Here is a 25,761-nt window from a genome sequence, read left to right on the forward strand (position 1 = left end):
ACTGACTCTCCGGAAGTTGTCTTCTGGCCTGCTCATCCACACCTGGGCATTTGAATGCTCTTCTTCCTCCAATAAATAAACTTAAAACCTTGAGAGAGAGAGAAAGAGAGGGAGGGAGGGACGGAGGGAAGGAGGGTGTTCTACCACTGAGCTGTTTTCTAGTCCCACTGATTTTCTTTAATCCATTATCGATTGCTTTGTATCTGTTGATGAGCTTGAGTCCTCAGAAGGTGGTCTGGGAGACACCCCTCATGTTGGGGGCACGAGGGGACTCCGGGGTCCCTGCACCTGCAGCTCTGTGCTGGCATGGAGACTTGAGGGCACAGCTGCAGCATTTGCCGAGGAATGTGGTCAGAGCAGTCTGGTGAGCCCCTGTGTCAGCTCCTCCTCAGGTAGGCTGTGGGCCCAGAGGCACCTCCCTTGCCTTCGTGTGAAGGGCTGCAGACCTCTCCGTTTCTATCTCGGTTAGTTACTAGAGCCTAGTTGCTTTAACTATTATCGTTGTTGTTACTTTGTTTTGAGACAGGGTCTTGCTCTGTAGCTCTGGCTGCTGGCCTGTTGGTTACAGCAGTCCTCCTGCCTCAGCCTACTGAGTGTGTTGCCACACCTGGCTGAGGGCCTCTTTGTCTCTGCTGGCCACCTGTGCACTGTGTTACCCAGCCTGCCTTGGAACAGCCTCCTGGCCTGAAGCCCCTATTGCTTTGAGTGGTTGCTTGAGCTAGGCACAGGCTATAAAATAGAAATGGGGGCGCTTGCACCCTGCATTTGCAGGGAGGAGAAGTGACTGACTGTGTCCCTGCGCCTGTGGGGCCCTTGAACTTCATGCTACCCTTCAGTCACACCTCCGTATGTCCTAGTTTGCATGCCCAGGATCTTGGCACTCAGGCACTTTACATGCCAGCTCTGTGCCTCTAGCTCAGCCGGCTTGTCTTGGGACCGAAACTTCTCACTCTAGCTGGGGACTCCCTAGTCTTTCCCCAACTCAGCAAGAAAATTCTGCGGTTGCTTGAGGTTAGGCCCCATGGCAGAAAGGTGGTGGACCATTGGCTCCCTCTGGTGGTCAGCGGCAGATGGTCCACTCCCTTACTCAGTAGTGCATAGCGCAGTGATTTTTGCCCCTGGCCCGCTGGGCACTTTACACCCTGCCTACCTTCTCTTTGCCCTTCTGTACACAGGCTTGCATAGTCCTGCTCAGTGACCTCTGCTTTCCCTCTTCCGTGGATTCAAGCTTGAGGCCTGCATTTGAGTTGAGATGGTGTCAGGCCTGGACCTAACCATTGAGCAGTGTGATGCTGAAGAAGTTTAAGGTCTCGCTAGCATGTGAGGAGGATGCAGGTAGTGGTGGGTCTGTGTCTGACCTTTGTGCTAAAGGAAGGGGCCGTTGGGTGTGAGGTGAAGGAGTTTCCAGTACCCTTTGTATATTTAGAGCTAGGCAAAGGTGGTAGCCATGGCTGAAGTCTGGGGGAAATTCCTGGCAGGTAGACAGACTCCTTTGCGGAGCTTCTTTCTGGCTGTGTTTACTCAAGCCAGGGAGGAGTTTGCTGCGCTCAAGAGGACTTTAGCCTTTAACCAGTTTGCTGCCTACGGGAAATGCTAGGCATCTACAGCATAGGACTCCAGAGTCGCACGCAGTCTGTGTTTTGGCTGCTTCCTATATTCCTTTAGCAGCTTGTGGGGAGCCCTGGGGCATGGGGACCCCAAGTCCTCTTCCAGCCACCAGGCAAGGACTGAGGGTGCAGAGAGGAGGAAGCCATGTCAGAGGCTGTGCTTGTTCAGGGTACCTGCTGAAGTTCCTCTCTCAGGTAGCAAACATTTGGAGGAAATTGGGAAATAGTGTGCTTCTCTGTGAGACACACACACAGAGCACTTTGAATGCTCCTTTCTTTTCTTCTTCAGTTTTTGTTTGTTTGTTTGTTTTGGAGACAAGGTTTCTCTATGTAGTCCCGTTTGTCCTGGAACTCACTCTGTAGACCACGCTGACCCCAAACCAGGCAGATCCTCTTGCCTCTGCCTCCTGAGTGCTGGGATTAACGCTACCACACCCAGCTGGATGCTCCTTTCTTGTTCTGTGGCTCTGGTCCTGGCTGCCTTCACATCTTACCCAGGTTTTACTCAGAAAAAAAAAACCAAGGGTCTTTTTTAGGAATGCCACAAAGTAAAAGAGGTCACAACTGATGCATTTCACATGGGCCGGCCCTTATAAACCTCTCCAATACCGCAGAGTAAGAACTCTTCACAATGAGGACCAGAGGGGCGGCTCAGTGGGTAACAGCATTTGTCAGGCAAGCCTGCCAGCCTGAGCTCCATCCCTAGCACCCACGTAAATCCGTGCGTTCGCAATCCCAGCACAGAAACTCACATGCGGTGCAGGCCCTGTCGCAGAGCGGAAGGAGAGGTCGCGCTCTCTACTGTCCTCTGACGTGCGCACATGCACAGAAATAAATAATAACATTATTTTATGTGCAGGGGTGTTTTGCTGCATGTATGTAGGTGCACTAAATGCATGCAGTGCCCACAGAGTCCGAGAGAGGGTGTTGGATTTTCCCTGTCACTGGAGTTAACAGGTGGTTGTGAGCCACCTTGTGGGTGCTGAGAACTGAACCTAGGTCCTCTGCAAGAGCAGCCGGTGTTCTTACTGTAGAAGTATCTCTCCCAAATAATATATATATATATATATATATATATATATATATATATATATACACACACACACACACACACACACACACACACATATATATGTATGTGTGTGTGTATATATATATATATATATATATATTTATTTATTTATTTATTTATTTTTTAAGAAAAGAGGTTTCTTTTCTCAGCAAGTTCTCTCCAGCACAGATACCTGAGTGGTTAGTGGGCCTCAAAGATGAGGTCAGTAGGCCCACAGCTGAGCTAGGCCTGAGTTTGGGACCTGGCCCTCCCATCTACTGTCCATACCCCGCATAGCTCCTCTGTAAACTCTGAGTGGTTCTCTGCTCTTGTATTTGTAAAGATTTCTTTCTGACTGTGTGTTTGAGTGTGTGTCTGCGTGTGTCTGTGTACTCGAGCTCAGGTGCCTGCAGAGGCCAGAGGCTTAGAGACCCCTAGAGTAGGTTGTGAGCTGCATGATGTGGGTGCTGGAAACAAACTGGGTGCAGGCTCTTAACAACGCCTGAGCTATCTTTCCAGGCCCCCTTTTTCTTTCAAGTTATATTTTATTTGATTGTGTGTGTGTGTGTGTGTGTGTGTGTGTGTGTGGTCAGAGGACAACTTACAGGAGTTGTTCTTTGCTTTTACCATGTGGGTTCCAGGGTCTATCAGATTCGAGCCCTCAGATACAGAAGCAAACACGCTACCCCATCTTGCTGGCCCCGAACCTCTCCGTAGATTGAGAGGAAGGAAGGAAGGAAGCCGCAATCGCGGCCGGTGACTCAGTGGATAACGTGTGTGGTGTGCAAGCACGAGGCCCTGAGTTTAGCACATCTGCTCCCTTGTGACAGCCCAGTGTGGCGGTGTGTGTCTAGGGCCTCAGTGCCGTGGGGGTAGAAACGGGTGGATCCCAGGGACCCGGTGGCCAGCCAGTTTAGTAAAACCCTGTCTCAAAAAACAAGGTATTGGGCCAGCCTGGTTTTTTTGTTTTGTTTTTTTTTTTAAGATTTATTTATTTATTATGTATACAGCATGTATAACTGCAGGCCAGAAGAGGGCGCCAGATCTCATTACTCATTACAGATGGTTGTGAGCCACCATGTGGGTGCTGGGAATTGAACTCAGGACCTCTGGAAGAGCAGTCAGTGCTCTTAGCCTCTGAGCCATCTCTCCAGCCCCCGAGGCCAGCCTGCTTTACATAGAGCTCTAGGACAGCCAGGAGGACATAGACCATGTCTCTAAAACAACAGCAGGATGGCTCAGTGGGTCAAGGTGCTGTAAGCTTGGTGACGTGAGTTTAGTACCTGGATCCATGTAAAGTGGAAGGAGAGAACCAACTCTGCAAAGTTGTCTTCTGGGCCTTCAATTCCAGCACTCGGGAGGCAGAGGCAGGTGGATCTCTGAGTTCGAGGCCACCCTGGTCAACAGAGCGAGTTTCAGGACAACCAGGGTTACACAGAGATACCCTGTCTCAGAAAACCAAGCAACCAACAAAAGTGTCACGACCGCTAGCCCCTACATGTTGCTAAAAATAAATAAATGAATGAATGAATGAATGAATGAATAGTGGCTGGAGAGATGGCTTAATGGTTAAGAGCACTGACTACTCTTCTAGAGGACCCGGGTTCAGTTCCCATCTTCTGGCCTTGTGGACACCAGGTGCGCACCCCCCCCCCACACACAGTGTATAAACAAACATGTGGGCAAAATACCCCAGACATATACAGTATAAAAGAAAAAGGTAAAAAGGCAGTCTACCAAAAAAAAAAAAAAAAAAAAAAAAGGAGCATGTAATAAAAGAACATACCTGACAGACTTCCAACCTCCACATAGACCTGCACTGGTGAGCGTCACACACACACACACACACACACACACACACACACACACACACACGCGCGCGCGCACACAAGAAAATAAACAAACGAAAAAGGCTCGTGGAAGCTGGATGTGGTGACTCAGGCAGGAGAATTGAGAGTTTGTGGCCACCTGGTTTACGTAACAGGACCCTGTCTCAAGACCCCGAGCAGTAGGGTGTAGTTCGGTGGTGGACATTACTGGGCACAAGGCTCCAGGTTCTCTCTCTCTAGTACCTGAAAGATAGAGAAAAAGGACGAAATCAAAGCAGAATCCAGCCCATCAGCCAATAAAGCCAGACACAGCTTCACCCCGTGGGTGCAGGGTGCGGGGCCTTGATGAGTGGGCAGTGGAATCCCTGATTCACTGTCCAGCAGGGAAGGCTGTTGTCCTCTGTGGAGTGTTTGGAACGGAGGGAATGTTTCCCTTAGTCAGCTTTGGCAGTGGGGAGCTCAGCTTAGCCCTCTATGGTAGTGTTGATGGGGGGCATGGCAAGTTCCACAGGTGAACCCCTGACCCTGGTAAATGTTCAGGACTGACCACTGCTCTTGCCGGTCCCAGCAGGGCTGTATTTGTGGCCTGCTCCGCGAAACATGCAGAACATGCAGCGTTTCCCAGCAGGCTCAGGCCGTGATGGAGGTAGAGGGGCGAGGGGTTCCGCCTACTTTGGGTTGGGCCCAGAGGAAATGGACAGCAGGTGTGGCCCTAGAGACGCCTCTGGGATTGGCTTTGGACATTAGTTCCTTTTATGCCCTTACCTAGACACACATAGACTCCCTGTACTTCCGGTTTGTTGGAGGCAGGAAGTCAGAGCTCCTCCAGGGGACCTGGACGGGGAGGGGCCACAGGAGCAGAATTTCTTCATCAGGAGGAGACTGGGACCCAGGGTCTTGGCCTCGAAAGAAGTTCTCGTCCAACCATACAGCAGGAGCCAAGGGTAGGTGTGCCCACCTTAGTGACGGGTGATCGGGGCCGCTAGGAGAGGGCATGGCCTCCTAGGCCTCGGTAAGGTCCCTGCTTCCCTCTTCTCTGCTGTGGGAATGGGGTGGGGACAGGCTGCCAGCAAGGATCAGAGTGACAGCTGAGGGAGCTGCAGCCCCTGGCGTGTAGGAAGCTCAGCTCCTTAGATTTGGTATCCCCTTATCACTGTGACCACTGCAGCCTCTGCAGGCTTGGTGTCCGGGGCTTGGGGAGTCTGAGGAGTCGTGTGACCCTGCCCTTTCCTGCTTTATTACCTGGGGCACTTCCAAACCTACTTTCCTCAGCTCTAAAGAGAACAGGTCGGCCTCTGAGGTCACCCGAAGGGGCACTTGTGACCGCGTGTGCAGATGCCTCGCACCGAGCCTAGTAGATGGTGACCAATGCAGCCTTTGCTTTTTTGATCGTCACTGGAGAGGGCCTGGGAAGCAGGTCACCAGAAGCTGAGAGTGAACAAGTCTGGGAGCGGTACAGGAAGGAGGGTGTGGCATTTGGGGCTGGACTCTACCCAGGCCGTGGCACTGTGGAGGAGGGTCCCGAGACGGGAGGCATGCGGCAGGAAGGCGCAATACCTCCATCTCTTGCCCCTGCAGCTGCACCCACCCCCACCCCCGTGTTAAAAGCAGAGTCGGGCCCTGGAGTTTCTAGGGCTGGGCTGCTTGCCAGGCTTTGGCAGAAGCATTCAGCAGAGCAATCTTGCCCCCAGCTTGTTGAGGGGGTGGCAACTGCCAAGCTGGCCTCATGCCAGCCTGACCTCTCTACATACCATACCCGTAGCCTGGGGCCTAGGGAGGAGCTTAGAGCATGGAATTCTGTTCCCACCTGGAGGACAGGTGCTCCCTAGGGCCACTTCCTGCCTTCGAATGGGGAAGCCTAGGCTTGGAAGTTCAGAGAGGGCCGGGCTCTGTCTCCCCAGACCTCCCCTGCATGTGACAGGACTCTGGGGCTCCTCCCGCCTGGTTCTCCCAGTTGCCCTGCGGGCAGAATCAGAGTTCCAGCGACATTTCTTGCTTACACCAGGCAGCAGTACCTCCTTGTCAGACACCTCACCGCTGAGGGAGGAGGGGACTGGGCATCAGATGTGGGAACCCCAGGTCACGTCTGTGGATGCAGCAGGTGCCTGCCAGACAGGACCTCTTCAGTTCGGCAGGCCGGGCACTGTCCGTGGAGGTGCCCAGTAGGGCCGGCTCTCACCGGCGGTGACGCCTTCCCTTTGCAGACGCCCTGCTGGCGGACTTGGAATCGACCACCTCCCACATCTCCAAACGGCCGGTGTTCTTGTCAGAGGAGCCCCCCTACTCCTACCCAACTGGAAACCACACCTACCAGGAGATTGCGGTGCCACCGCCTGTCCCGCCGCCCCCATCCAGCGAGGCCCTCAATGGCACGATCCTTGACCCCTTAGACCAGTGGCAGCCTAGTGGCAACCGATACACTCACCAGCAGGTAAGGCGGGGGTCTGAGAAGCCCGGGGCGGGGCGGGGAGCACTTAGGGGTAAAAGGAGCTGATCTGCCAAGGACACGGTAAGCCATCGGGGATGGACTGGGGTCCTGGGCTGCCCCAGTCGTACCATGTGAGGGGCCAGTGACCAAGTCTTAATCACCTGACCAGCTGTGGAAATTCCCTGGCGAGGCAGGCTGTGAGCAGGAGCTGCCTGGGGGTGGCCGGCTGCTCCTGTCTCCTGCTCCTGTGTCTCGGTGGGGAGAGGGAGGCCTGAGGACTCTCTCTTCCACAGCCTCCGTCCCCGTCGCCAGTGTTCGGCTCCAGTGCTAAAGCTTGCGGTGCCTCCAACCCCCAGGACGTCTCTCTGTGCTCCCGAGCAGGCGAGGAAGAGCACGTGTACAGGTACAGACCCAGCCCCTGCGTCAGCCCTGCTCCTGGGGAACCCTAGGGCCATGGGTTTGACTACAGAGGGCCCCCAGGCCCTGCCAGGCCCTGCCAGGCTGCCCCCTGCCCTCTCTGTGCCGCGGCGACAGGCTGGGCTGTCACAGCATCTGTGTAGTTGAGGAACTGAGCAAGTTTTCTTCCTCCTCCCCTCGCCACATTCCTTCCCTACCCTCCACTCTCGCTGAGGAGACTTTGTAACATTCCACCCCTGGGGCCTTGAGACTCTGGGGCCTGCCAGCCACATCCAGTGCCAGGCAGGAAGGTCTCACTTCTCTCCTCTGCTTCTCGAAGCTTCCCCAACAAGCAGAAGTCAGCGGAGCCTTCACCTACCGTGATGAGCTCCTCCCTGGGCAGCAACCTCTCTGAACTTGACCGTCTGTTACTAGAGCTGAATGCTGTACAGCATAACCCTCCAGGCTTCCCTGCAGGTACGACCGGGGCTCCAGGCTATGTGTGGGCCTTCGGGTTCCTGGGGGACTGAGGGATGAGCAACCATGTTGTCTCCTTATCTCCAAGATGAGGCCAACTCAAGCCCCCCACTGCCTGGAGCCTTGAGCCCTCTCTATGGCATCCCAGAGAACAATAATTCCTTGGGAGGAAAAACGGGGCCTCTGATGAAAGAGAAGCCGAAGCGAAATGGAGGTCGGGGCCTGGAGGACGTTCGGCCCAGCGTGGAGAGCCTCTTGGATGAACTGGAGAGTTCTGTGCCCAGCCCCGTGTGAGTACCCACTGGGCTCTCCCCAGGCTGGGGGAGCTCTTGAAAGTCTCCCCACGCTGTGGTACCTGTCGCTCAGCCCTGAAGTCACCTGTTCCCTCAAGTGTCTGTTCCTTGCCAGGCCCTGGGGATACAGTGTGAGCCGCGTGGGTCCCATCCCTGCCACACCGGCCACCATCAGTCAGCGGAGTCAGGTGTTGTGCATGCAGAGGCCGTCTGTGGCTCAGACGGTTAGCACAGGTTTGCTGCTGTACCACAGCGTTTAAATCCTGCTGTACCAGTTACTACAGTCAGCTCTCAGGTCTTTCTTTCCCTCTATAAGTTGGAATAACCCAAAGTGAGGCATATGGTGACAGATGGTTACAATCCCAGCGTTTGGGAGGTCGAGACTTGGAGATTGCGGGTTCAAGGCCAATCTGGGCTATATAAGAGAGTTCCAGGCCAATCTGGGCTACATGAAACCGTGGCGCAAAAATACAAAGTAAACTGTAAAATAGGTCGAGCAGACAAGAATAATGGGGATGATTCCACACAGTAAATAGAGGGAGACCAAATAGTATATAATGTTTGGGGGGACTGGCTTGTAACTGTGGTCCTCACAGGAAACACCTGATAACATCAGGTCTTGCTTGTTTATTTTGAGGCAGGGCTTCACTCTATAGCCCAGACTGTTCTGGAACTTACTATGTAGTCATCCTCCTGCCTCAGCCCACCACACCTGCCTATCATGTGTAATAATCTCTCATCTGTGTACAGTATTGTAGAGGGTACACAGTGGTGCTTCATGTGTTCAGCAGGGGAGCTTGCCCCTCTCTTCCTGTAGGGGTGCTGTTTGAGCCACCTGCCTGCCTTCTGGTCACCTCACCTCACCTCACCTCAGCAGTTTCTTAGCCAGTAGCTCTTTCCCAGGGATGGGGATCCCTGAGGTGGTGGGTGCTAGTGGCCTTCCCTGGAGTCAGAGGTGTTGTTGATGTGGTTGGTCCCCTGTGGATCCTGGGGCTGGCCCTTGGGCTCCACACTGATACCATGCCTGCCCTGCAGCCCGGCCATCACTGTGAACCAGGGTGAGATGAGCAGCCCACAGCGAGTCACCTCCAGCCAACAGCAGACACGCATCTCAGCCTCCTCTGCCACCAGGGAGCTGGACGAGCTCATGGCTTCGCTGTCAGATTTTAAGGTGCCCTGCGATCCCTCTGTCTTCTCTGCCCCCTCCCCCCATCCTTTACTCTACCTCAGTATGGCCCTCAACTCCTCAGGGCCGTGGGGGAGAGCGGCTAGGTAGTACATGAGACTGAGCTCCTTAGCAGCCAGTGAAGGCAGAGAAATCAGAGCCGCTTTTAGCTGGGACATTCCTCCCTCTCCTGGTGATCCCCGCCACCAGGTCAAGGGAATCAGGAGGCTGGGACACAGTGACAAAGAGCCCTGTGTTGATAGCTGCTCTTGGTGAGGGCGGGTGTGTCCTGCTGGGCCCCGTGGGATCAGGATCCCATGCCTGAGAGGTCACTCGCCCCAGAGCAGTGTCTCCCACGCTAGCTGTCCTCAGAACACCCGCTTTCTTTTGCCTTGGGGATGGGATTTACCAGCGTCTCCGGGCGGCTCGCTTCGACTCTCCACTTTCTTCTCTAAGGCCCGAGTCCCCAGTCTGTGGGAAACCTAACCTGCCAAGGGCCTGGCCGGTCAGCATGATGTGTCCCACCTTCCCCTCCCAGGCTGTCCAGGCCTGCCAGCCCACAACGTTTTATTTAGAAGATGTAGTACCTTGATAGGGATTAATACTGACAGAACTCGCCAGTAGTTGCTGACTTCAGCTCCACGTGGGTCAGCCAGAGACCTTTGGGGCACAATTTAGGGAATATGAGAAGGGAGCCAGGCGGTCTGTCCATTCTTGGCCCAGAAGGTGCCTCTTGCCTCCCTTCAGCTGGACTCATACTTGGAGCTCACATGGAGGTGGGAGATTGGGTGGTGGGTGGAGTCCGGGCTCGGAAGCCTTGTTGCTATGGTGATGAGCAGCCAGTGAGAAGCAAGTCAGGATCCGGCACTGGCTGTGCTGGTGCCCGTCCCCTAAGGCTGCTCTTGCTTCCTTAGACCTGTAGCCCAGTGCACACGAGGAAAGCTACACTGCTTTGTGGAGCCCTAGCGAGAGGACTTGAGATACAGGGAAGCTGGAGTGAGCTGGGAGATAGGGTGGGTGGGTGGAGCATGGGGCTGGTGCCCAAGCCAGCTTCCCCTTGGTTTGCACCCGGAACCAGTTCTGGAACTCTCTCCCCATCATGCAGCTCATCGTAAGTCCCCTTGGTGCTCACTCTGGGTGACGTCGTAAGCGTGGCTTTGTGACCGCTTTCTGTTGCCCGGGTCTCCTAAGGTGCGAGGACACGGAGCTTGGGCAAGCACTTCTGGGGCTGGACCCTTTTCCAAAGACTCTGTGTCTTAGTGTTGCAGCCGGTGTGGATGGCGGCTCTCTGAACACTCGGGGCGTGCCCTCCTGTCGCCTCACCTCTCTCCCCATGTCTCTCTCTTTGCCTTTATCTTTCTCCTCCAGACTAGCTCTTCTGCTGTGGTGCTGAGCTCCCAGGGGCTGCTGCCCAGCTCTGCTCCGTCCCCACCCCTCACCCTTCTTCATCCTCCTCCTCCTCCTCCCACGGAATCCTCCCCTGGAGGCCACACCCCAGAGGTCCTCAGCAGGGAAGGAAATAGTCAGGTCCTTCTACCTTCCGTAGCTCCCAGAAAGCTTGATGAGGTCAGTCTCGAGGGGACATCTGACACTCAGAACTCAAGGTGTCCTTCTGTGGAGGGTTCTCAGCAATCATCTGGTGTTAAGAGCCAGGCTCGGCTTAGGAATGACCTCATGGACTCAAGGGGTGAGCCCTTTAGGACTCCCCCCTGCCACACTCCATACCCTGCTGTGAGCACAGGATCTCAGAAGCTACTGGCCAACAACGTGTGCTCAGAAGAGACTGTGGCTCCCATTTGGAGATGGCCACAGGCTGTGACAGCATCCAGGCCTGAGACTCCTCATGGAGTGGCTTGCAGCTTTCAGGAAGGGACTGAGCCAGCTCTTGTGGCAGTGGACAGGCAGGCTGTCCTCCCAGACACCTGGAGTCTCCCCAAGGAATGTGGCCAGCAGGAGCGAGCACAGTCAGAACCAGGGGCCCCAGGAAGCAGTTGCCATGCCCCAGCTGACAAGGAGCAGTTAGGTGGAAAGATCCCCTGCAGGGGAAGCCTGGAGGGGCCAACCCAGGCACTCGAGAACCCAAGGAACCCAGAAGGTACCGCCGAAGCCGCTCTGGAGGCCAGGAAGGAAGAGCTGGAGCTTCCTCATGCCATGGTCCTGGGCACACCCAACACCTCGGAGAGGATTTCCACCGCTGGCCAGGCAGGCACCAGCTTGTGCAGCCACTAGGCATGACCCTGGCAGGACTTGAGTGTGGGCCACTCCTTGCTAACTGCATGCAGCCCCTACAAATGTCTGCCTGGGCAGGAAGTGCCAAGGACGGTGGCCCTGAGGATGTGTTGGGCACTGATCCTACGGGCCAGTGCCGTTCCCTGGACCCTGTCATGTAGAGGTGATGCTCCACTTCCTGCTTGCTTAAGACTGACCGCCTTTAGAAGGGCCTGTGCCCGTGAACCGAATGGTGAAAACCACATGGGACCTTGGGGAATCGCCCAGAGGCTCAGCTTTCCTTCTTTAAAATGGGGGTAATAATAGTGCATTTTCCAAGTCCTCCAGAGGATTAGATGAGATAGTTCCTGAAAAGTAGTTTTCCTTCCTCCAGTCCTGGCTGTCGGTCCTGCCTTAGCCTCCTGGGTGCTCACGTCATAGTTGGGTGCCATCTTGCCCGGCTCTTACTTGTTTCTTGTATGATTCAAACTTTATGCCCTCCCCCCCCAACACTGCACATGATGAGTAAGTTACAGTATACACTAGGAAAAACACTGGTTAAAAGGTATAAAGAAAAGAGGAACCTTCATTTTCCTATTTAAGTTGTAAGGAGGGAAGGGAAGGAAGGAAAGGAACGTCCAATACTTCTTGTGCTGTAACCCCGTGAGGTTAGCCAAGAAAATGCTGCTATCCCATTTTAAGGCTAGAGAGGTGGAGGTCCCTGGAAGTTGAGTACTGTGTCCAAGGTTCGAGGCCGACTTGGAAGTGACTGCTGGGCCACGCCACTGTCTTCAGCCTGTACCCGGGGCCAGCCCTAACTGCTTCCTGTGTCCTCCACCTCCGCTTTGCTCTTCATTGTTCAGCTCTCACCCCGCCCCCCCCCTTGACACCCTAGTGTGGACTAAACGGCATTGTACCTTGCCTGGAATGGGACGGTGACAGCTTTGCCTCCCCCCCCCCCCCCAGATCCGCTCTGTGATCAGGAGGAGCCGGGAGACAGGCCACATCCATCCCATGTCCCGGGAGCCCTCCCCTCGCCGCCGGCTGGACCCTGCTACCCTGAGCAGGACCCCATCCCAGGAGCGGCTCATTGCAGAGCTGCAGGGCCGGCTGGGCATCCAGCTGGAGGCAGAGGAGGCGGCAGAGGCCTCTACCCAGGACTGGCTGACGGAAGGCGTTGTCATCACTGTGCAGCCGCGTGGGAGGCGGGCCGGGGGGCAGCTGGTAGAGAAGGTAGCCAGCAGACGCTGGGGCCAGGGCCTGGGAAGTGGGCTCTGCAGGTCTCCTCGGCCCCAGTGCTGGCCGAAAAAGATTTTGGGGGCAGGGGGGTGGTTTCTGCATTTCATGGCTTATGACAAGGCCGGCCACGTGACTCTGCCCTCAGCTGGCTGCTGCCGAGTTCTTGCCTTCCGTATCTCTCTCCCCTTTCTTCTTCCCAGGTCGTCTACCCTCCCGACTCTCCCATCCCTCTGAGAAGAACCCTCTCTGTTGTGGCTCCTCCTCCTGACCCTTTGCTCCAGCGTCACCCTGACACCTTGGCCAGCCGCTCTCCTTTCCGGCCCAGCCTGCCCACCCCTTCCTGTCCAGGGCCCTTGGCTGGTGCCTGTGCTTCTTCTGGGGTCCAGAGTGCAGGGGCAAAGCCCCAGGAGGAGGACGGGCGTGGCCCTCCTGGTCTCACCTCTGTACCGCACATCATGAGGTCTGTGGGCTGCCAGACCAGCGAGGACCCACTCTTGCGTCCGATGCAGGCAGGCTTCCCAGGAGTCCCAGCTCCTGTCCTGACTGTGCCCTGTGTTAACTGAGTCCTTCCTTAGAACCTGACCCGGGTCCTCCTCAGCCTGGTATCTAGACACCATCTCAGGAAATCAGCCCCACCCCCGGCCTCTCCCTGGGGTACTTTCAGCAGAGGAAGGCATTCCCATACTGGAAACTACAAACATCTCTGCCCTTGTTGCCTGGGCCTGCAGTTGTCAAGGCCTCAGTATTTACTTCCCGTTCTCCTGCCCCATGCCTTCTCTCTCTCTCTCCTCCCTGGGCCTCTCTCTCACGTTCTTTTGCTCTAGATATATTCTCTCTCTTTCTCTCTCCCTCCCCCCGCCTCTCATTTTTGGTTATTGCCAGTAGTGAGAAGTCCTCCGATCCCGTGTTCCCTGTGTGAAATGATCCAGTGGTGAGGCCTCTGAATCTTAGTTTTTAAACAATGTCTTCTCCTCCTTTCTTTCCCATCTAAGATGCACGGCCTGGAACAGAGAGCAGACGGAGAGCGGCAGTGGGCAGCTGGCTGGCCCCCCAGCAGCAGGCAGAGCAGCCCTGAAGGGCAGGACGAGGGAGGGGTCAGTGCTCGGGCTGGGGACTGAGTTCTTGCTTGGCATGTTTTCCCTGGGCTTAGTCATGCAGCTGGGTGCTGGAAGCCCTCCTTGACCCTAGGCCTGCCTGCTGATGTGACCTCCCTCCCCCAGAGGACACTACCTTTTGCCTCAGCCAGCCCGTCTGTTCAGGATGCAAAGCCTCATAAGTGTGTTATGCTGTGAGTTGCCCACCCCAGGCCCTGGAAATCTGACTAGCCTTCTCTGTGCCCACAGTTCATGGCCCAGGGGAAAACTGGGAGCAGCCCACCCCCTGGGGGGCTCTCAAAGCCTGGAAGCCAGCTTGACAGCATGCTGGGAAGTCTGCAGTCCGACCTGAACAAGCTGGGGGTTGCCACGGTTGCCAAAGGGGTCTGTGGGGCCTGCAAGAAGCCCATCGCTGGGCAGGTAAGAAGCAGGGGAGGTGGGCCCTGGCACCTCGGCTCCTGTCTTCTTGGCTCTGAGTCCCTTGGTGTCTGTCTTCTCAGGTTGTGACTGCCATGGGGAAGACATGGCACCCCGAGCACTTCGTCTGCACCCACTGCCAGGAAGAGATCGGGTCCCGGAACTTCTTCGAGCGGGACGGACAGCCGTACTGTGAAAAGGACTACCACAGCCTCTTCTCCCCGCGATGTTACTACTGTAACGGGCCCATCCTGGATGTGAGTGCACGCGTGGCGGGCGGCAGGACACGGGCGGCAGGACACGGGCGGCAGCGGGGCTCCAGGCTGGGCTCCGACCCCTCTCTCCTTTCATCTTCACGGTGGTCCTCAGTCTTCTGTTCCGAGAAGTGTCAGCCCCAAGGCTTACACAGACAGGAAGTGCTAGGGCTGAGTCTGGCCCTGGTGAGTCACAGCAGCCCTGGTGCTCTAGCTCCCTTCCACCTCCCATCATGGAGCTCGGCTGCTTGAGGACCCAGGGATTAGGAGCCCGATAGACAACAGGGGGGATGCCAGCTGTCTGACTTTCCCCAATGTGTGATGTCAGGGAGATGCCCCGGAGTCTTCCTTTACTTATGAAATAGGAGCCACAATGAAAAGCGTGAACCTACGACTTTGAGCCCATGAGGTTTGAAAAAGAGGGGTGTGTGTGTGTGTGTCTGTGTCTGTCTGTCTGCCTGTCTTATACTTCAGCAGCTCTGAATACTTAGCATTTGCAGTTAGCAGAGACCCCTTTGGAAGTACCTGTTCTCCCTTGCCTGTGAGCTGAGGTGGGAAGGGGAACCTTGCCCATGATCCCTTTTTCTGTTTTCACAGAAAGTAGTGACAGCGCTCGACCGGACGTGGCACCCAGAGCACTTCTTCTGTGCTCAGTGTGGAGCCTTCTTCGGTCCAGAAGGTAGGGCTGGGCTGGAAGGCATGCCAGTCACGTTCTGGGATGTCCTGGAGGGAGGTGGGGTGACTCGCTGATGGAATCAGGGTGGCTCCATGTCCAGAGGCCCTAAATCTACCCCTACCCCCCCGATCCTCAGGGTTCCATGAGAAGGACGGCAAAGCCTACTGTCGGAAGGATTATTTCGACATGTTTGCGCCCAAGTGTGGCGGCTGTGCCCGCGCCATCCTGGAGAACTACATTTCAGCCCTCAACACCCTCTGGCACCCCGAATGCTTTGTGTGCAGGGTAAGGCGTTTCTACTGCAGCCAGAGGGTCTGGGAGCAGGCGGTGGGAGAAGGCAGGGCTTTCAGTGAGTGAGCTGGGGTGGGGTGTACGTGTGCACTTCTTCAAGACAAGGAGTGAGTTAGAGGTGCCCACTGCTCTACAGCCGTGGAGGCCTCAGGACTGGTCACACTGAGCGGAGTATGTGAGGACGCAGTGATTTGATGCCAGTCCTGAGGCTCAGCAGAAGTGGACAGTGCTGGCAAGCTCATCTGTGGTCAGGGAGCCAGCCCACAGGTGTGACTGGGACCCGGCAAGGGCTTCTGGGCAAGTAACCCGGGAAACACCTGGCTGCAGCCTGTGCCTTTCACACCTGGGCCTTTCACACCTGTGCCTTTCACACCTGTGCGTGCACGCTACTCCAAATGGAAATCCAGGATGCAGAATTCCAGCTCAGGTTTCTTTTCTTTCTTTTTTTGTTTTTTTTTCAAATTGTGTCAGGTTCTGGCAACACCTCTCTGTTGCCGTCTGCTTTAATCCAGAACTCAGCTCTGTTTGAATACAGGCCGTACAGCTCAGTCGTGACCCTGGCCAGGTCACATCGCTCACATCTGCTTCCTCCAGGGGAAAAGGAAGCATTTAGCCTCGCTCGTAGGAAATGATGAGCAGACAGTGGTCATCACAGAGGTGACAGGCTCTGGAGCAGCCCCTGGGACCGCTCCCGAGCCTTTTCCCCCTTCCGCCTGGCAGGAATGCTTCACGCCTTTCGTCAATGGCAGCTTCTTTGAGCACGATGGGCAGCCGTACTGCGAGGTCCACTACCACGAGCGGCGCGGCTCCCTGTGCTCCGGTTGCCAGAAGCCCATTACCGGCCGCTGCATCACCGCCATGGCCAAGAAGTTCCACCCCGAGCACTTCGTCTGTGCCTTCTGCCTCAAACAGCTCAACAAGGGCACCTTCAAGGAGCAGAATGACAAGCCCTACTGCCAGAGCTGCTTCCTGAAGCTCTTCTGCTAGGCCCCTCCCATCGGCCACCCCTCCCCAGCCAGCGCCACCCACTGCTCCTGTGACCCAGGGACCTCGCCCAGGGGTGACGGGCCAATCAATCCAACAGAAACTGGAACCTTGTCCACAGCAGGTGTAGGGCAGAACTCGGGGGGGTCCTGCCTCTTTCTCATCCACACCAGAGCTTCAGGGGCCTTCTTCCCCTTCTCTGGCTCTCCTAGGCTCTGTGTTGGGGCCCGGTCGTTCCTAAGTGTGTCCTCATGAGCCAGCACCCCACACCGGAGCCTCTCACAGTCACCTTCAGCAGTGGAGTCGGAGTGGGAGGGCAGAGAGGGTCAGCCAGGGGCTCTTTTTATCCCAATTGCTCTCAACCTAATTACCCTGAGCATATTGGGGACACCGGGCCCCCTTGAGACAATGCCAGCATAAACTCACCCACAGGCCACCAAAGGCACTTTGGGTTCCATGTCCAGTGTCCCAGAGTCTGGGCGACTGCCCCGTTTATACCTACCTACCCCGGGTTTACCGAGAAAGGCTTCTCCAGCAATAATATTTTCTATAGCCACATTTCTGTCTCTGGGGATGTTGTGAGGTGGGGAGGGTCACTTGTGCCTCAACACTGTACCGATTTTGATAGATTTCTACACTGAGGTTGGACTTTGTATTGCTCAAGTTGCTTTTACTTCTCTCTACAAGATGATTTTGAAGAGATTTAAAGGATGTCCCCTTTTGTATTCTTGTCTATATCCACTGTCACGGGGCCTGCCAGTGGCCTCGTATGGACTTTGCTTTGTACTGAGGGCTTGGGATGGGGAAACAATTTGTATTTTATTTTGTTTCTTAGCACAAGCAAGTTGAGACCCCCTTCCGTAACTTCACAGCTCCCCGGGACTGTTTTTAAACTGCTGTATTTTCAACCCCCTCCCTCACTGCCCAGGCCAACAGGCTCTCCATTAAGAACAGTCTGAGGACATTCAGCCCTTTGGACCTGGAACTTTGAACCTCATGGGTGGGTCCTGCTCCCAAGGGAGGCAAAGGGGACAGTTTGTATTTGGGGTCTGCTCCCTGCCTGAGTAAGCCATCAGGAGCCAGCCTGTGCTCCCCATGAACTTTCTGGCAACAAGGAGAACCCATTGAACATTCTCAGCCTCCCCATTGCTCCTCTGGGGCTCGCTCTTCTGCCTTCTCAGGAAAGCTGGTGTCTGGTTTTGACCAGGAAGACCAGAAGGGTCTCTGGCTCAATTCTCCTGGGTGCCTCGCTTCCTCAAACTTCCTGGTGATTGGGACAAAGGTTGCTCCCTCTCACAGGTGGGATTCATGCTTGAGGAGGGGGTGGGGGTTCTGGGAAGAATGCCCTAAGTTGGTGAAAGGGAGCCTGGTAGGATTTGGGCAGAGGGACAAGGTCCTGTTTGAGCCATGGGAGGCTCCATAGCTCCCATTCCAAAGGATGAAGCAGGAGCAGCCAGCCCTGGAACAGGCGTGTCCAAAGGGTCCACAGGCAGGGGACCCAGACATTACATCAGCTTCCTAGTCGAGGCCCAGTGTGATGGGATCCCAGACAAGGATCCTCGGTCAGGGCTGGGCTAGCAGCAGCCCAGGTCCGGGAAGGTGAGCGTGGCGCTCCAGAGGTCTGGCATGGCGGCGACACTTCCACCCACAGGCCTTACTGCTCTGTTTACAGTGGTCTGCTCCAGGCCCCTCTCTAAGAAGAGGGTATCTGGAGGGCCATCCTCTGGGTCAATGGATATGTGATCATTTGACTTCTTTCTTATAAACTTCTAACCTGGCTTTTTCCATTTCAATTCCTGTGATTTATGCCAATAAAGTTTGCCATTATTTTCGCCTGTGCTGGTGCTATTTCTTGGACGTTTGATCCAGAAACCCAAATCGCTCTGGACTCAGAAGAGTCACGGAAAGAAGGCAAATCATTGACGTGCCCTCACTGGGGGTCCAAAAGCCAGAGAATGGGATCCTGGGAGCTTGCCTGTGGCCCTGTGGCCTACTGGCTCCAGTATGAGCTGTACTGGGCCCACAGGGGCAGGCCCTGCTCTAGGGTGCCCCCCCCCCCCCCCCCCCCCCCCCCCCGCCTGTAGGTGGCCTTCCACTCACTGATCAAGGAGAGGATGGAAATCACCAGGCCCCAGGCAACACCACCTTGGTCTAAACTTCTCTGGAATGCCACAGACTTCCTGCAGCTGCCCAGCCTCTACTGCCCCCTCGTGGTCACATCCATATATGCATGCTTTCTCTTGTCAGATCTCTGGGCCCCCAAATTGGATGGTTTCATTCCACCCTAAGCTGAGGCTTCACAGTTTGCCCTGTCCTTTGGATCAGGTTTCCAGGCAATACAGAAAATGCTGTTCTGAATGTGATTATCACAAGGAGCTTGGAAGTGACCGTGACCTTCAACACCCACTCAGAGAGAATGACTTGGTTTATTTTTTCAGCCCTCACTGGATCTATCCTTATAGAAATGCTGATTGGCTTTCTCAGTCATGCATTATGGATACTTTCCCATGCCACTGGATATAGATTTGCATAATTTCTAATGGCTCCACGGCATGATGTTATATTGGTATGCTACAATTAGAGATGGTATTTATATTGTCAGGGCCAGCACGTCCTTGGAAATGTGCCATAATCGTATGTCTGCACTTGGAAAAATGCATTTAGAGAAAAACAGACGTAGGCTTGGGCTGACCGTAGCATAGTGAGGCCCATGGGCTTTGAACCTGTTCCTAGATCGTACTTCTGAAATATCGGGTGGTTTAACCTTTGGGAGTCTTCTCATTAAAATAGTGCACCTCAGGATTGAGGGAGACAGTAACATCGGCAGTGTGCATGAGTACTTAGCACAGTGCCGATCGTGCAGAAACACTGTCATTAAGAGCGACCTCATCAGTCAGCAACTCCAGCAGTTCTCAAACTGGGCTGATCTTCAAAGGCACCAGGAAGCTTAAAACAGTAGACTGCTTGCCTAGCATGAACAAGGCCCTAGGCTCAATACCAGCCTCCCCCATACACACACATACACATTCATATATATATATATATATATTTACTCATGGGTCTGGAGGGCTGGCTCAGCAGTTAAGAATAAGTACTGCTCTTCCGAAGGCTCTGAGTTCAGTTCCCAGTGTCAATGATTGACAGCTCACAAACACCTGTAACTCTAGCTCTAGAGGCTCTGACCTCCTTGGGCGTCTTCACTCATGTGGCTTACTTTACACAGGCACACAAACACATAAACACATAAAACCTTTCACACATTCCCGGGTCCTACTCCAGTAGGCTTTACCTGGATAGGGGCTGGGATGCATGTGTTTGTGAAGCTCCGAGGCTGTGTAGTCGGGTTTGGGAACTGCAGTGTGAAAAGATGGCTTCATGCCTGTGAAAGCAGCTCTAAACTGGTGGGACCGGATATGAGAACCCTGAACCCCACCCTTGCGAGCCTATGGCAACATTTCGAGACGCAGAACTGGGGCCCACAATTGCAGCAAATATTAGTCGGTCACATATGGCCTAGATACGCTCACTGGAGATTTCCGACTTGCTCGGGGAAGTCATGGAGATGGGAAGAAGAGCCCTCCTGGCCTTAGGATCTTTCATAAAAACCGTGTCTTGAGCTTTCTGTGGTTGGAGCATGTGGTGACTGGGGAGCTTGAGGCAGGAATATCATTGGAAGGCTGGGTCAGGCTACAGAGTCAGACTGTCTCGAAGAAAAAGCAAAACAACTATCCAAATAAATGTTGAATGAACGTATATAATGAAAGGAGCTCATGTATTGATTTTCTCCTATAGCCCAGAAATGGTGTAACAGCCTCCTGTTACAAATGAGGGAGGCAGGCAGATGGTAAGCAGAGCGGAAGCGCTTCCTAAGACGTACGGCGGCAAAACCAAGTCAGGGATCCAGGTCATCCGGCCACCCTGCATTCTCCATTCAACAAATACATGCCTCTTGTCTGGAGGCGCAGGACAAAACAGCTGCCTTGATGCCGCTTACATTCCTGCAGGGAGAGGCTGACAATAGAATGTGATCAATTATACAGTGAGTAGACGGTGTAAGTGCTGTGGGAGAAGGCAGAGGAGTGAGCGGTAGGGCTTGATTTTTTTTTTTTTTCACCTCTTAAAATTTAAAATCAAGGGCTGGAGAGATGGCTCAGTGGTTAAGAGCACTGACTGCTCTTCCAGAGGTCCTGAGTTCAATTCCCAGCAACCACATGGTGGTTCACAACCATCTATAATGAGATCTGTGTCCTTTTCTGGTGTGCAGGCATACATGCAGACAGAACACTGTATACATAATAAATAAATAAATCTTCAAAAAAAAAAAGAAAAAGAAAAGAGAAAAGAAGAAAAAAAGAAAAGATATTCCTTTAAAAAAAAGTTGAAATCAAGGGTCAGGGCAAGTCTCCTTGAGTAGATGGCATTTGCAGCAGGACTTGGAGGAGGTAGATGAGGAAGATGAGGCAGATCCTGGACAGCACCATTCCAGGAAGATGGAAAAGTTGGGCAAAAGCCCTGAAATAAGGGCACGCTCTGGAAAAACCGCAGAGATCGGGCTAGAGACAAATGCTTCAGTAGGAAAGCAAGAGACAAGATTGCAGGGTGAAGGTGGGAGCGGTCGTGTACGACCTTGTACATAGTCTAGGTTTTAGGCTTTTATTCAGAGAAAACGGGAACCTTTGATTAGTTTTGTGCGGATGAGGACGTAGGTTTTGAACGGAAGAATAAGAGACATGTCTCAGCGCTCAAGTTTGCTGTACTAGTTCGGTGACGCTGCAAGTCGGCTCCAGCCCAGCAGAGGGCAGCAGCGGCGGGAGCTCGCCTCTAATACAGCAGGGTGCAGTCTTTACTTACCCTACTTGCTTGAGTGGCAGCGGGATCACCCAATGGCTGCCTACATTCACTTGGTGAGGCGGGACGGTTGATAGCGCCAGCCAATAGGTATGGACGTCGTCGTCGTCGGCTCACGAGGGCGGCTAGTGCCCATATAAAAGGCACGCGCGGGCGCGCGGCCCTTCTCTCGCCAGGCGTCCTCATTGGAGGTTAGGGTCTCCCGTGTGTCCTTGTGGGAGGGCGGCAGGAGCATGGAGACTCTGGGGTCGGGGGCGGTGGGCTCGGGGCGCGGTGAGGAAGGCCCGGGACCGGGCCGCCCCGTCCCGCCTGCGGCCTGGCCCGCGCTGTTGGCGGCGGCCTCCTCCTCCTCGGGCCCAGGTCCCGCGTGGCCGGCTCGGCCTAGGCCTCGGGCCGGGGACTGGTGTCGGGGTGGCCGGGCTCACGCTGCCCTTCTCTCCCCAGTGACATCGTCTTTAAACCCTGCGTGGCAATCCCTGACGCACCGCCGTGATGCCCAGGGAAGACAGGGCGACCTGGAAGTCCAACTACTTCCTTAAGATCATCGTAAGTGCCGAGCGGGCCGCGGGGACGAGCCGCTTCCGCCTCGGGCTCTTACTGGGCGGGCAGTCAACCTGCCAGGCGCTTCCACAGAATTACGCTGTCTGGAGAAATCCTGTCATCTTAGGTTCCCTTGTTGCAGAACTAGCTCCTTCACCGAGCGGCTCACCCTGTAGAACCCTGCCGTCTGTGCAAAGAGCTGAGGCGGAGTGACTCATTGTAAGGGGGCATGCTGCACACCAGAGACCGACCAGTCGAGCTGGTGTCCAGGGACTTACTACAACAGCCCTCTGAAGCGGTTCCTAATCAGATCTGCTGCCAGCCTTTGTAGGCATTAGCCTGTGTTTTAGTCTCCTTTATTTACCATTACGAGTTTTGGGCACAAGATCTTTGGGTACGGTAACTTATATATTCACAACATAAATCCCGAGTAGCTCTGCCTCTTCCCTTGATCATTTTAGTCAACCAGGCATGCCTTATTTAAAAGTTAAAACTAAGTACAACTTTTTGAGGTAGGGCTTCCCCATGTAGTTCAGGCTGGCCTGGAATTAGCAATTAGGCCTCAACCAGCATGGCAGGTATGTGCCACCACACCCAGCTAAGAGGTAATGTTTGGCTACCTCTCAGAAGTTTAGTTTGTGCCACTCATACCCAGCAAGAAGTCGGGATCAAATGTGACCGTGTTAAGCTCAGGTGGCTGGCTCCTAGTAAGAAGTGTCAGTTTGGAAGCATGAAAGGAGGAGTGGGGAAGGGGTTTGGTTTCTGCTATTGTTTTTTGTTTCCTCTCAACTTTGACTTCTTCCTGGCTTGTTTTATAGCAACTTTTGGACGATTACCCAAAATGCTTCATCGTGGGAGCAGACAATGTGGGCTCCAAGCAGATGCAGCAGATCCGCATGTCCCTGCGAGGGAAGGCTGTGGTGCTGATGGGCAAGAACACCATGATGCGCAAGGCCATCCGGGGGCACCTGGAGAACAACCCAGCTCTGGAGAAACTGTTGCCTCATATCCGGGGTAATGTGGGCTTTGTGTTCACCAAGGAGGACCTCACTGAGATTAGGGACATGCTGCTGGCCAATAAGGTAAGGGGGAGAATCAGCCTGGATGATGTTTGTCAGTGGAGTTATCAGATCCTGGTGTTTATCAGTGGAGAGACCTTCTCACTGTTGAATTTATTCTTCTCTCCAGGTGCCGGCTGCTGCCCGTGCTGGTGCCATCGCCCCATGTGAGGTCACTGTGCCGGCCCAGAACACTGGTCTGGGGCCGGAGAAGACCTCCTTCTTCCAGGCTTTGGGCATCACCACTAAGATCTCCAGGGGCACCATTGAAATTCTGGTGAGTGGACCAGCTTGACATTGAGAGGGTTGGTCATTTGGAGGCTGTGGTCTACTTATTGTATGTCCAGATGGTAACTGCCTGATGTTCTCTTGTTCCCTAGAGTGATGTGCAGCTGATAAAGACTGGAGACAAAGTAGGGGCCAGTGAAGCCACACTGCTGAACATGCTGAACATCTCACCCTTCTCCTTCGGGCTGATCATCCAGCAGGTGTTCGACAATGGCAGCATTTACAACCCGGAAGTGCTCGACATCACAGAGCAGACTCTGCACTCCCGCTTCCTGGAGGTATGCCACCCAGCTCCTTCCCCTAAATGCTGGGAGCATGACAGATACTGGTGTGTGCCAAGCATCTTCAGCCTGTCCGTTTTCTCATTGCAAAAACGGAAGTCTGAAGCAGGGGGTGCTGAGTACCCAAAGGTTATTTATATAACCTGTGATAGTGTGGTGGCCTGCATCTTTAATTCCAGCGGAGGCAGGCCATCAATCCTGGCCTACATAGTGAGTCCCAGGACCACCAAGTCCCTGTAAGAGACCCTGTCTCAAAACCTAATCAATCAATAAACAGGCGATCTTGAGATGTTTTCTGTACTAGAGAGGAAGGCTCTCATGCAGGAGGCGTGAGTTAAAGGAGAAATGAATACACTAAGTGAACAATCATTTTTAAGATTGAAAGATTCGAACTGAGCAGGTCTAAAAGTATCTGCACTGTATTGTGAGTTGGAAGTAACATCCTTCATAGGTCTGCAGGAGGATGTGTAGAGCATGTAAAGTCATACCAGTTTACATATAAAGGACTTGAACTGGATTCTGGGATCTGCAGTGGGTCTTGGGCCCCAATCCAAGGAATAACTGTTACTGCAAGTAGCTCTATTTATAAGAAGTTTACTTATTGGCAAGTTACATCTGGAAGTTTAACCATTTTGTCCGATAGTGCTCAGTAACTATGTTAACAGCTTAGATTTTCCAAAAAAAGGGCAGTAAATGGTATATGGAACACCCAGGTTTGGAGTAAGGTAAACTGATTGGTCTGGTCTTCCAGGAGTATCTGGTGTGAGAAGGCTTGGAGACTGAGGGTGTGAGCTTAAATGTCATTTTTTGTTTCTTTCATGCAGGGTGTCCGAAATGTTGCCAGTGTTTGTCTGCAGATTGGTTATCCGACTGTTGCCTCAGTGCCCCACTCTATCATCAATGGGTACAAGCGGGTTCTGGCTTTGTCTGTGGAGACTGAGTACACCTTCCCACTTGCTGAAAAGGTAAAGATATTCTTCCAGGATTATAGTGGCTTGACATCAGGGTGACAAATGGCAGGCTGCTGAGTTAGTGAATTCATATTCTATTCTTTTATACAATAGGTACCTTTAGGCAAGACAGTTTAAAGTAGCCAAAGCTGGTCTTAAACTGCATAATTGGGTGACCTTGGATCCAAATGCCAAGATTATAAGTATATGCACCACCAGGTTTGGGCTTATTTTACCAGTGTCGGGGCTTCCCTGCTAGATGAGCGCTCTACCAACCGAGGTATTAATATATCCCCAGTACACTTGATTTTTGAGACTGGCTGGTCTGGAGCTAGGTTTGCCTCACAGAGATCGATCTGCCTCAGCGCTGGGATTAAAGGTGTGGTCCACCACCGTTTACCTCAGTCCAGTTTTTAAGAGTTCACTTTTGAAAGGGTGTGGAAGTCTATGCTTTAAGTTTGAGTCTGCCCTGAACTATGCATACATAGTGGGGTCCTTAATAAAAAAAGGGTAAATGTATTTTAGCGATGGGGGACAAGGGTCTGCATGTTCTCACATTAAAAATGACAGACCCCAAAGACTATACTTAAGACCTCCTGATTGGGTAACTGCTACACAGGAAAGCTTGCCTGGCTGGGACCTTGTTAAGTGGGAGCCACACAAAGGCAGGAAGGGAGTGGGTGGTTGAAGACTGGGAGATCACATTGACCATCTTCTCTTCTTCAAGGTCAAGGCCTTCTTGGCTGATCCATCTGCATTTGCGGCTGCTGCCCCTGTGGCCGCCGCCACCACTGCTGCTCCTGCTGCTGCTGCAGCCCCAGCCAAGGCTGAAGCCAAGGAAGAGTCGGAGGAATCAGATGAGGATATGGGATTTGGTCTCTTTGACTAATCCCCTCAAAACAACCAACTCAGCCAGCTTAATTTGAGAAACATGGAAATAAATAAAAGATACTTCTGTTAAAATTGTCTGGATTTATTTTGTATCCTCAGGTTTAGGAAACTGAAAGGGTTAAAAAACAAAAACCTTTGTGTTTGACATACTTTGTTGGCATCGTCTTTGTTCCTAAATTATTTTTGAGACAGGGTCTCTCACTGTTAGCCAAGCCTGGCCTTTTTATCTTACAGTAGTTCCCCTTACCCATGGGGGATATATTAGAAGATCACCAATTACGAATACCAACGCTAAAGTTGAACCTTTATCAAGAACTGATCTCTGGATTTAATAGGATATCAAAGCTAGTGGGTGTTCAAGTTCATAAGTGCTTGGTCTGAACGCCAAGGACTCAGGCTGAGGAACCGGGGTGGCTCAGGTCTGAAACCCCAGCCTGTAGGCTGAGGCAGAAGTAAAATGCTGGATTTGAGCTAGGAGTGGTAATAGGTTGAAATC

The 25,761-nt window shown here is 53.6% G+C and overlaps 2 protein-coding genes across 4 annotated transcripts in view; both read left to right on the forward strand.

Moving 5' to 3' along the window:
• The window catches only part of Pxn (paxillin), a 54,201-nt gene extending 35,957 nt beyond the window's left edge, over nt 1-18,244 (forward strand). The window contains exons 2-15 of one of the 3 annotated variants that reach the window (XM_059248861.1): nt 6,692-6,918; nt 7,209-7,318; nt 7,652-7,788; nt 7,877-8,078; nt 9,117-9,252; nt 10,615-11,448; nt 12,421-12,687; nt 12,894-13,202; nt 13,686-13,787; nt 14,037-14,207; nt 14,288-14,461; nt 15,056-15,137; nt 15,271-15,419; nt 16,146-18,244. In XM_059248861.1, coding sequence (XP_059104844.1) covers nt 6,692-6,918; nt 7,209-7,318; nt 7,652-7,788; nt 7,877-8,078; nt 9,117-9,252; nt 10,615-11,448; nt 12,421-12,687; nt 12,894-13,202; nt 13,686-13,787; nt 14,037-14,207; nt 14,288-14,461; nt 15,056-15,137; nt 15,271-15,419; nt 16,146-16,412 — 3,167 coding nt within the window. In that variant the 3' untranslated portion in view covers nt 16,413-18,244. The remainder of the gene's footprint in view (nt 1-6,691; nt 6,919-7,208; nt 7,319-7,651; nt 7,789-7,876; nt 8,079-9,116; nt 9,253-10,614; nt 11,449-12,420; nt 12,688-12,893; nt 13,203-13,685; nt 13,788-14,036; nt 14,208-14,287; nt 14,462-15,055; nt 15,138-15,270; nt 15,420-16,145) is intronic. The other 2 variants (XM_059248859.1, XM_059248860.1) reach the window with 2 other exon arrangements.
• Nucleotides 18,245-21,337: 3,093 nt separating this feature from the next.
• Rplp0 (ribosomal protein lateral stalk subunit P0) lies at nt 21,338-25,337 on the forward strand. The gene is made up of 7 exons (XM_059248936.1): nt 21,338-21,448; nt 21,702-21,803; nt 22,616-22,879; nt 22,986-23,132; nt 23,236-23,421; nt 24,249-24,389; nt 25,102-25,337. The coding sequence occupies exons 2-7, from the start codon at nt 21,750-21,752 to the stop codon at nt 25,261-25,263; spliced, it is 954 nt and encodes a 317-aa protein (XP_059104919.1). The 5' UTR covers nt 21,338-21,448; nt 21,702-21,749; the 3' UTR covers nt 25,264-25,337.
• Nucleotides 25,338-25,761: the final 424 nt, after the last annotated feature.

The sequence above is a fragment of the Peromyscus eremicus genome, chromosome 23 (genome assembly GCF_949786415.1).
Source record: "Peromyscus eremicus chromosome 23, PerEre_H2_v1, whole genome shotgun sequence".
Lineage (NCBI taxonomy): Eukaryota > Metazoa > Chordata > Mammalia > Rodentia > Cricetidae > Peromyscus > Peromyscus eremicus.